The sequence below is a fragment of the Oryza glaberrima genome, chromosome 9, assembly GCF_000147395.1.
Source record: "Oryza glaberrima chromosome 9, OglaRS2, whole genome shotgun sequence".
Classification (NCBI taxonomy): domain Eukaryota; kingdom Viridiplantae; phylum Streptophyta; class Magnoliopsida; order Poales; family Poaceae; genus Oryza; species Oryza glaberrima.
The window spans coordinates 1,484,028-1,495,456 of record NC_068334.1 but is presented as its reverse complement, the minus strand read 5'-3'; the positions used below and the strand labels follow the sequence as shown (position 1 = coordinate 1,495,456).

The 11,429-nt window shown below is 38.9% G+C and overlaps 1 protein-coding gene across 2 annotated transcripts; it reads right to left on the bottom strand.

The window, feature by feature from the left end:
• Positions 1–1,571: 1,571 nt before the first annotated feature.
• LOC127784290 (flowering time control protein FCA) lies at positions 1,572–10,397 on the bottom strand. 2 transcript variants are annotated; one of them, XM_052311493.1, is made up of 18 exons: positions 9,925–10,397; positions 9,191–9,261; positions 8,650–8,728; positions 6,075–6,157; positions 5,932–5,983; positions 5,611–5,678; positions 5,371–5,437; positions 5,211–5,290; positions 5,076–5,140; positions 4,869–4,931; positions 4,290–4,446; positions 4,129–4,206; positions 3,510–4,040; positions 3,218–3,394; positions 2,933–3,136; positions 2,392–2,451; positions 2,250–2,318; positions 1,572–1,847 (listed from the first exon to the last, which is right to left on the bottom strand). In XM_052311493.1, the coding sequence occupies exons 1-17, from the start codon at positions 10,268–10,270 to the stop codon at positions 2,313–2,315; spliced, it is 2,187 nt and encodes a 728-aa protein (XP_052167453.1). In that variant the 5' UTR covers positions 10,271–10,397; the 3' UTR covers positions 1,572–1,847; positions 2,250–2,312. The 2 variants fall into 2 exon arrangements, with proteins under 2 accessions (XP_052167453.1, XP_052167452.1); XM_052311492.1 differs by having other exon boundaries at positions 2,250–2,296; positions 9,925–10,396.
• Positions 10,398–11,429: the final 1,032 nt, after the last annotated feature.

The window sequence follows — 11,429 nt, the reverse complement described above, 5'->3', positions numbered from 1 at the left end:
ATAACTCTATACCACAATAGAATGTAGAATAGATCTCTTTCAAATCTCTTTCAATCATCTCGTGGGAGAGATTAACCGAACAAGACCTTAAGAGAATATTACTAAAAATGTTCTTGATCTTTTTGGAAGGTTGTAGGATTACTATTAACTAGGTGATTCTCCATGTTTTACTACGGGAATCACTAAGCAATTCTGAATATATTTTTTTGACAATCAAGCTAGAAGTAAAAAAGGAAAAAAAAAATGAAACATTAGGGTTTATCAGTACTTATCATGAAACAAACAAATGATACTTGCATTTTAATGTGAAACATATTGATAAGTATATGTTAAATATTATAAAAATAATAGATATATTTGTTAAAATATTGTGTAAATAATGCGAGGGGTGATGATTGGATATGTTTGCATGTTGATTTATAGAATTAAATAAATTATAGATGATGTTGTATACTTGCATGAAGTTAAATATGTAATTATTACCAGTGGGTGATGATGTGGGATGGTTGTATGTTAAGCTTTGTAACTTTATACTAGATTTAGCACCAATCTAAGCTAGATACGTGTTCCGCATGAACCAACCAAACATACGTGGCCTTTTCTTCAAGATTAATATTATCACTGGTGTAATCCCCCATCTAAAATGATTTACTTGCATAATGATCACTCCAAAATTGCCTCTCTGTCCACAGATGAGAGAACCACGTGCCACTCAAAACAAGTGGTTGTACTTTTGTATGGAGGAAGGCTTCGAAATGCATCATCTTTCCATCTTCTATTATTGGGACATCATTATTGATCAAGCAAACTGTTTAACCCGGGGCCCTTGTTGGTCTCTTTCATGGTAGATAGTTTAATCGCCAGTGTTGCTTTCCGTACATCATGCCTGGCAATTTTGGGCTTAAAATCTGGTGTTACACGACACAACAGAACGCATAAAATTTTCATTCTTTTGAAAGTTTGACTAATGAAGTTTGCAATGCATAATCACACCAATGTTAGTTAATTAATGGCTTGTCGCGTCGGACACGTTTGAGAAGAAATTTCAAGATGTGTTATTTCAACTCTTCTTATCTACCTGGTAGGTGTAACTTCCTGCTGCTCAAGGTGGTCTTGATTTAAAAAAGGTACAGCTTAGCTACACGGGCCCAGATATGTATCATTGTGGCTTTTATAAATCCTGTACTTTTCTCCTGCATTGTTCCAAAAAAAAAGTGTTCTCCCTCTTTTTGTTTATATCCGTGAATTTTTGTTTATATATCAATTCGTATCTTAAAACGTTGCACATACGTCTCCAGTTTAGTCTATCAAAAATCTTGGAACTGCGACGTCACATCATTGTCCAATGTAACGGGCTTAATAAGATGTACTCCAAAGATAACCATGTTCTAATCGATGTGAGAAATGGCCCACGTCGGTAGGCCATTGTAGTTGGGAGCGGACAAACATGCTGATTCCCGCCGCGGCCAAATCTATTCTTATCTAGCATGTCTTGAGAGCAAACAGCTTTCAAAGGAGGAAACAATCTAAATGATGATTGCTGGGGACATGTCATGAAATACCCAAAATCATACTTGCGACGAACCTCTGGCAGTTGCCTACGCAAGGAAAGCGAACATTCTAATCAGCAGAAATGTTACAGCGGTACAAGGCCTAGACTGCAAACATTTTACACGGATTGGAGCTACAACTTTTTAGACATCAATCTAAGCTATATCCAGAGTTACAACGATCGGCATGGCCGCTTGGCCACCACTCAGGCATCAGGCACCGTCAAGGCATTTGATGGAGGCAGCAGGTTGAGTGGAGCTCATTTCCGAGTAACAGCTTACCAATTTATCATTCACCTGAAAAAAAAGAGTAACAAGTTAATCATGTGTCAGTACACGCTGGTCCGTCCGATAACACAACAGCATTTATCTCATTGCTTTTTAAGAAAAAAAAATCTGCTAGAAAATGGATCAAAGGAACTAAAATCCCTCAAGTTCTCTACTTCTCGTCAAATAAAACTCTGTGTATCTCAGCATCGCATGTAAAGATTTGATTCAGGTCACCCTTTTAAACATGCCAGCAATTTCTCATTACAGTTTAAAGCATACAGTCTCAAAAAACCACTGTTGTTTTACAACCCAAAAAAAAAATCATTTTTCTTGCACTGCATTCCACACAACATGAAATGGTCACTGGTGTTTACTTTCATATAGTTCACAAAGAATGCCATACTGAGGGTAGGTAGGTATTTTTCTCACCTTCAGTCTCAACTTTTCCAAGCACGTTCTTGTGCAGATTGAATGCCCTAAATGTTACCGAGATTAATTCTGTTAATTGAAATTAATCAATGAAGAATCTAAGATCAACATATTGAGAACAAAAAGTAATGTTAAATAGTACCTGTTGTATCCTACTGGGATCAATAGCACCAGGAGTCTGTAGCTGAGTATAATTCAATTCCTATATAAAATGTTTGAGATGTAAAATGTTCAAATCTTACATAACTTACAACTTCAAATGTAGATTTAAGAGACAGGAAAGTTAAAATCTCAACAGTAAAGTTCATTCAAATTTTATCGCTATTATACAGTGTTTCAAGATCATATATTCAACAAAGAAGTTTTTGTCTCTTGAAGCGGATACAACCTGACGTGTCAAAAGTGCTGATAGACAAAGTAATCAAATCAAAGTTGAGAATGAAAAAATAAAAGGTTTGAATACATAGAAGAAGCACATGTACTGAAACACAGTGCTAGGTAGAAACATTCATTAGAATAGTTTTCTTGGTTTGACAAGACTCAAGAAACAGAAAAGGGATCTCTTTAATGAGCTGGCAACAGGAAAGAAGGAAAAAGATAGAAGCAGAATATAGATCATGCGAAGCTGGAATCAAATAGTAATGTGCATACTAGAATTATAGCTCAGGGAACAGCATGTGCACCTGCTGTTTCATCTGCATTTGTTGCTGTCCTTGTTGTGCCTGAGGAATTTGTTGGACAGGTTGCATTGCTGGATGTGTCTGAGCCTGAGGTGGTGACTGAAGTTGCTGCATGGCAAGTTTTTGTTGGTGCTGTTGAAGCAAAAGTAGTTTCTGCTGTTGCTGCTGCTGTTGCTCATACAGCACATACTCTTCAGGCTTATCCCACTGTAAAACAATAACTCTAAGAGTGAGACCCACAAATGTTGCGATCTTTAAAATGATTGGTGATGAGTTTCAATTCTTCACCTTACTCTCTCGAGTTATGCTATTGTAGTAGTATTTAAAACCTTCAGGAGACGTATGTTCAGTCCAATTGCAGGTTAAAGGAACTGCAGGTGAAGTAGCCTGCTGGGGAATTGTATTAATGTTTGATGGAATAATGGCATTTGGGGCACCAGGGTTACTAGATTGCACTGGCTGACCCTGTAGTGGAAACAGAAACGGTTAAAAAAATGTCAGCCGTAAACCACATTATACAACTAAACACAAACCGCGTACACATTGGTGTATGCATAGAAAATACATGTTGCTCAGCGACCTGTGTGGGTTGTTGATGGTTTGAATTCGATTGCTGCTGCTGCTGCTGCATTAGTTGCAGCTGTTGTTGAAGCTGATAAATTGCCTGCTGTGAAGATTGATAACTGGATTGCAAAGCAGCTTGCTGTTGGAGTAGCAATTGTGGTGCTTGCGATGGCATCTGCTGCACTGGCTGCTGAAGCATTTGTGGTGCAACATTTGAGGGAAGATGCTGTTGCCCGGGAATAGCTTGCATGGAATTGGACACGGCTGAAGGCGCCTGCACAGCGCCGACGGAAGCATTTTGTTGCATCAACGGCTGTGACACAGGAAGCTGACCAGATAACATATTCTGGCCAAAAGAACCAGGACCCATAGATTGTGGAACTTGAAGCTGACCAATCTGTTGAGCAGGCCCCTGCAAGGGTTGTCCCTGCTGATTATTCTGCAATTGAACAGGGAAATTCTGAGGCAACCCTGGTAGCTTTTGCAAAGGTGGGATCTGCTGGCCTCCCAGATGATGGCCTTGTGCCATGGGAGGAGGGTTCATGCCCTACAAAGTAAAAGGTATCATGATGTTTAACCGATATTTTCCATCTAAAGCTATTGATGAACAGAAAAGGTCGAATATCCCAGTTTACCATATGTGACGAACTTGGCACAGCTGTTTGGCTTGACAAAGAGCCATTTCCGCTGAACATCTGAGGTCGAAAAGTGGCCTATGATATTGCAGTATCAAAGGTAAGCAAATGGAAGCAAACAGAATTGAACTGTCATAAAAAGATTGATTTGAACCACATACCGTATCTGTTGTTGATGTAACAGTACTCCCTTTCGGAGCCATAGGATTGTCAGATCCAAAGTTATTAAACTGATGAGGTGCTGACCTTGGGCTTGATGGATGCCAAGAGTCAGGAGGCATATGCCGACCCCTTGGTTCATCAAGGTTGGCGGTCGGCCTGGATAGAAAAAGTAGACTCAGTTCAAGTTCTAACTATTCTCAAGCAAGAAATCAGTTTAATATAGTACTACAAAGACAGTCATCAAAAGGAAAAATATGAAACAAGGGTATAATGCCCGCACTGTTTAATTAGAAAACATACTGAAGGGATGGATAAATTGGACTAATTTTGGAATGGGGTGTCAAAATACCTGTTTTATTGTTCGGATTGTTGGATGGACTACTGATCAAAGTTTATATGGACGTTTCATTTACTAGCCTTTGTAGGACTATAAATTGTTACTTGCAAAATGCAAGCCTCAAAAATCAGTGAACAGGCTGAAGGGACGGGGGCAAACTATTTGCAACTATTTTCACTTGCAATTTAACATTATTCTCCAATCTTTAAAAAGTAGCTGTTCAATGAAGGGGTAACCAAACCTGATAACAAGAGCTGCATCAGATCGTGGACTGAAACCAGGACCTCCAAATGCAGGACCACCCCTAACAAAAGACAAATCAGGCATCAGTATTTGCTGGGAAACGGGAGCAATTGTATTTATCTAGGTATAAAATATAAAACATGTGCTGAACCTAGATTAGCATGGAGGTATCAGCAAAGAAAACATAGGGTGAAAGTGTAGCCACCTTGATTCTCCAGGTCTAGGTCTCTTAGGATCAGCGAACCGAATTATTAATGGTTGCTCGCACCCCTAACACAACATAATGGATATATTATAAATTTTCAGAAAGTCAATAAGAACTAAGCTAACAGAAACTTACCCTCATTACATAATTCCCACTCAGAGCACTCATGGCTGCCAGCGCCGGTTCTCGTGATGAGAATTTGACAAAGCCACAACCTTGATTTTGCATATGTTACAACAATGGTTTGTAAGGGAAAAAAAATAAACTGCAAATCAATCAAGTTAATATGACAGACCTCGGCTCTGCCTCATGCCATCTTTCATAATGTAGACATCTTCCACATGACCATACGGCGCAAAAATCTACAAAATAAACCAGACACAAATTTGATTTAATATGTACTTGATATATGCTTCTTAACTTAAAATGATGAGTTCATAAATAAAGCATCAAAAAGCAATGCAAAATTTCACATTGGTCTTGGATAGATGAGTTCTAAATCTACATAACCTTCTTTTGAACAACAGACCCTTACCTCTTCAATCTCCTTCGCAGTAGCTTGCTTATTGAGTGATGCGACAAACAGCTTGTGCTCAATAGCCCCTAACAAATAGATGAAAAGTGATGAAACCACCCAATAAGTACAATAAAGAAAATATAAGTGAAGAAAGTAAATTTCTATTAACAAGTCAAACATATTTCACTCCACTAATATTTTTGTTTAGCCTAAAAAGGGAACAGTACGATTATCAACCATAGAAGTTATGGGGTGGAGCTATGCTATACAATTGACTCAAATCCCAGCATTGTTCTAAAGTACCAATAGCCCACTGATAACAGAAATACTATTAGTTACCATGGCGTTCCCTTTCACCATCAGCATATCTGACTTGAATAGGGCCCATTGCCTGACAGAAAAGATACACACAGTCAATAATTCAAGAGTCTTACAGACAAAAGACTGACTATAAATAAGTACACAACAAAGAGATTAGTTACCCCAGGTAAAGTGTACTGGTTGTGAAGAGCTCTGATGGCTCGCTCAGCCTCTTCAGAAGTAGCATATTTAACAAAACAACAACCTGCAAATATGAGCATATCGATTTGATCACAAGCCGTTGCAATTTTCTGTATGTTTCACAATGATCATGTATATGAGAGAAACATAGCAGAGTTAGCCAAAGCAGGATAGAAAGGTGGCACATTATTTTGAAACAGGTCGTGAAATTCGACTCCACATTCCAATCTTTGACATTGAAGATGAACAATACTACTCCCACCATCAAGAAGCGAAATCCATTCAACGAGACAAGCATAAAAGCCTTATTAAAAAGTAATAAGATTAAATAATAGAACTATTTGGTAATATGGCATGTCAAAATATTTAGACTACACTGTGCAAAACATTCATGCAAGAAGAATTTACGGCTAATGTATGAAACATTAAGTTCTTTCGCGATGCTCCAACTGACTGCATATTCCATTAAAATTTCAGTAACAACTTGCATCATACAACTTATGTTACCAGCATACTAGAACAAACATAAAGTGTTTTGCTCGTAATAAAAGAAACAGGGTGTGCCTGGTTCACAACTTCACATACAGCTACATCCATCACTCCAGAAGATGGCATACAGAAAGCAGTTCACAGTAATGGATCATGTGGTGCACAGCAATTGCAGACAATTGTGGTAACAGTAGGAAGAAAGCTCATGTACCCATTAAATAGACAGGATAACAAAAAATCTTCAAAGGGTTCACAAAAGGGAGACCACATTTGCAATCTGATAATATGAGCCAGACCTAGATTCAACAATGTCGATGCACTCAGATTCTGATTAGCGCACGTGGCATAATGTACCAACTACCTAATAGTTCCATTCAATATCAATACAAGCCAGTCACAGCTTGACCAAGAATAAGTGCTACATGTTGAACATCATAGTACCATCCTCTCTCAACAATAATAATGAGCATAACTCCTGTACTCATAACTGATGGGAGGCACACATTAAAGATGGTAACCAAGTCGTGCGCAATAAACAAAATATAATCACAACAGCACATCTCAGGGTACGATGCCTTGCGCAGCCTCCTGACTCCAATGGCTGGAGTGTGGTCATAACCCAGATAGCATATTATAAAGTATAAACGGGTCTAGAATCAGAGTTCAACTTCAACTGATGGTAAAAACAAATGCTCATCCAATCATTTCCACAAAAAATAAAATACCAGCACCACAGTTCAAGTGCAAGGGCTTTTCCCAGCACTACCATCAATTCCATGCCACATAATCTGATTTTGGGTATTCTGAACTCAAATCTTTAGTAAGCCATAATAACAGAAATGCATGGATCATGAATCTGAGTAAAAAATTCGGAGTGAAAGTTACCACATAAATGAAATACGTAAAATCACAAAGGTGAGGACTACTATAAACACATGGTGCAGTACGCATTGCTTAATGTATCATCATCACCATCATATAAAGGTAAGTTCTACAAAAGATCGACTCAATTTTTTGGTGCCACAGTCCCAGGCTAAAGAACCAGAATGGCTGAATCATCAAAAGCAAAGCCATAATTATCTGGTACTGGAAGTGATACCAGCAGTGCCATTCATTCTCAAATACAGGTCAACTCAAACAGAGCAAGCTGATCACATACAACAGCAAAAGCTGTTGTGGAGATTGCACTTTAATAGATATATTTCATACAAATGGCAAGTACCATCATGATGACCATCACACCCAGTAATGACACTCTGTCTGCAAACATACAATTCCCACTAAATGCATACAGAATAAAATGTTGTCATGCCCAAGCATCCATAAATTGCATAGTCAGCATATCACAATCAAACAACAAGAACTCACAGGATATCATTATTATTTCAGAATAACCAGGAAGGCCGCGCCACTCATGGTAATCATGTATAGCTGAACTGAACAAATAGCATTACTGTCCATCCAACCACAACTCTAGATTAGTACTGCTCACAACAAGCACCCATGATTTCTGAACACTAAACAACAAAAAGTATAGCACCAGTTTAGATTAGTCAGGACAACACTACAGTGCACCATCCAACCAGAAACCCACTCACAAATCAAAGGGTTCATCACTCATACCAATGGGATTCCATACAGAGAAATTCACGATGCTAGAATAACAAAATCTGGATCCATGGAACAGAAAATGATGAAATAGTTTGGTCTGAATTCATCAAAATGTTCCCTGTTCTTGTGCAGCACATTCAAAAGAAATGGATGCAAAAGTTTTCAACAGATTGATGTGACTGAACAAAGTTGCTGGTACTGAATCTGCTACTTTGTCTAGCAGCAGATCAGAATATCCAGTTAGATTACAGTAATCAGACAACAGTTAATTGCTTCCATTCTCTTCCTCTACTGAACCAACAGGAGAGAAACAGAATGGAAGCGCGGTAAAATGAAGTCAACTGCCAAATCTAACTGAGAGAAGATGCAACCTCGTTGCTCCTAGTAACTCTCAGGACCTGAAAAGAAAGAGATACAGAACTTGTAATAATATTAAGGAAAAAAGTTTTGCCGTACCTTGCTGTTCACCAGTCTTCCTATCCTTGATCAAAGCAACTTCAACAACATCTCCATGCTCCTCAAATAAAGGACGTACCTGGAGAAAGGAGAAATGTCTTTTACAAACTGGATAGCTCAAGAAGAAAATAGAAGGCAACAAAAGAGTGCCAAAAATCAAGTAGTGAACAACAAATTAAATGGGTAACCATATGAATTACTTATAATGGATATGAGATCAGATAAACCCGAAACTAAGCAATAGGCAAAAGGTAGCTTCAGCTAGTTTCTAAGTGAGCTTTTTCTCTCAACGTAGATAGTTTCTTAGATGATTTTTGACCAACATGAATGCCTATATTTATATTATCTTCTAAGCCAACTTGTAGAACTTGTAAGCATTAAGCCTACGGATTGTTTCAGATACAGCGATAGCTACGATAAAACAACCTCAAATAACAGATTATAGTCAGGCAGAAGAATACAAATTGAAAGCAGAACATAAAGAGTTAACTAAGGACGAACGAGCAGATACAACATCAAGTGGTGTAAGTGTAACACTCACATCATCCTCAGTCGCTGTCCTTGGAACTGACCCAATAAAAAGTTTAACATAGTTGTTTCTGTTATCATGATCTGCACCGAAAAATTAGATGTAAATCATATTTTGCAGATGAAAGGGTGTAAAACATAAGCTCTAAATAATTCTCCAGTGAAGCCCACTTAGATAAAACAGTACATCAAGATGCTCTAGAGCATTGTATTCATTACTACTATCACAATCCCTACATTGGCCCTGGTTGGCTTTTTACTGGAAAAAAGAACTAAGTAGTATATAAAACAAGAAACGTTTAGCTGAACATGCTATAACTGAATGCTGAACCTAGTATAAACAGACTCTCAAGTTTCAGAACGAGACAATTTCCTAGCCCCTCCTGCAACCATTAGGCCATGTTATGAAGTAAAACATTCTCTACAAGACTAAAACCAATCAAAGGTCGTCCTCCATGCAAAAAAAGTTAGGTGGTGGCTTTGCCATCTAGTACATACGTCAGAGCCATATAATGGAACTGTACACTCGTGTGCAGTGCGAATTTCAGCAAGATATCCCACATGCGAATATTAATTGCTTAGGTTTTCCAACATCCACAGTAAAAGTTGATTTACTAAGATAATTTTCATACATAAGCTAAGGTACAAATCGTGACCAAAACACCTCGTCACGTGTAAGCAGATCCCAATCCTAAGATAGCTCGGGAAAACCTAAAGTATCCCAGGCGCGATAATCTGGGCACAAACCTGAGTGGTCACCACGGCCACTGCCGTAGCGGTGTCTCGGCCCGCTACCCGGCTCCCCGTACTCGCCGCCGCCGCCGCTTCTGTAGCCTCCGCCGCCGGAGTGGTCCGACGGGCCACGGTACGGGTGGAACCTCCCGCCTCCACCTCCGCCTCCGCCACCGCCACCGTCGCCGCCGCCCCCACCCCCACCACGGGAGAAGCGGTGGGGTGGGCTGCCGCTACCGCCGCCGCCACCGCCGGACGACCAGCGAGAAGGGCCGCGGCCGAATCGGCCGTCCCCGCCGCCGCGAGAACCGGGCGCGGGGCCGGAGGAGGGGTCGGTGGAGCGGTCGCCGCCGCGGTGCATGTGGATGGAGGGGGAGGTGGGCTAGGGTTTTGCGAGAGCACGAGAGAGGAGAGGAGAAGGAGAGGAGAGGAGACTCGGGAGGGAGAGGCGACTCAGGCGAGACCTCGACTCGAGACACAACACAACACAAGAGCCCGTGGGGATTTTTTTTTTTTTTTTTTTTTGATCTTTGGTTTCTCGTTTACTTGAGTTGTGTGCGTGGATGAGATTGGATCGGATGGTCTCGATTCGATGCGCCTATTGGTCAGAAGTAGTAGAACTCAGAAGTCGTTGAGCTCGTCCAATTTAAGCTCAAATTAAAAAATATATTATTCTCTTAAAAAAAGTCCAGATACCCTCTAAACTACATATAGAAGTTTGTAAGGCATCTTAAACTTTAAAACTAGACATCTAACTCGCTAAACTTTACAAAACAGTTCATATTATCTCTTAAGGTGATTTTGTATAATGGTTTTTATCTAATTTGTACTCTCTCTGTTTCAGGTTATAAGACGTTTTGATTTTTATCAAAGTCTAATTGTTTTAAGTTTGACCAAGTTTGTAGAAAAAAGTAGTAACATTTTTAACCCAAGACAAATTCATTATAAAAATATATTCAAATATTGATTTGATGAAACTAATTTAGTATTATAAATATTACTATATTTATCTATGATCTTAGTCAAACTTGAAACAGTTTGACTTTGACCGAAATCAAAACGTCTTATAACTTGAAACGGAGGGAGTATATAACTTGGATGAGTTTGATCACGTGACATATACATTGGACATATATATTAAAATCTCCATTTAAATCTTTCTTTTTAATCACTTGTTAGCTCTCACTTGTTTGCAAACAAGTACCAACATAATAATAGTATGGTATAACTGTATAAGTACAAATTGATAATATGCAAATATGTTATATTAGTTATTCAAAATAGTTGGTACACACTAACTCTTAAAGCTCAGCATGTAATTGTGTCACATCATCATCCACTATGGCATATCATCATCATACTCTAGAGTATTTTAAATCTCATGCAAGATGATGAGGACACAACTAGCTCGAATATAACCATGACTATCTTATGTATTAATCAACCAAAGGTACATATGTTCTACATTAGATTTACTTGTTATATATTTGAACAAACGTTGCTACACAATAAGTTTTGTG

Coding starts and splice junctions, on each gene's coding strand:
- LOC127784290 (XM_052311492.1), bottom strand. CDS start 10,270: ATGCACCGCGGCGGCGACCGCTCCACCGACCCCTCCTCCGGCCCCGCG. Junction 9,262..9,924: donor TGGCCGTGGTGACCACTCAG/GTTTGTGCCCAG, acceptor TTTTCGGTGCAG/ATCATGATAACAGAAACAAC. Junction 4,041..4,128: donor TGCCAAGTTCGTCACATATG/GTAAACTGGGAT, acceptor TTTACTTTGTAG/GGCATGAACCCTCCTCCCAT.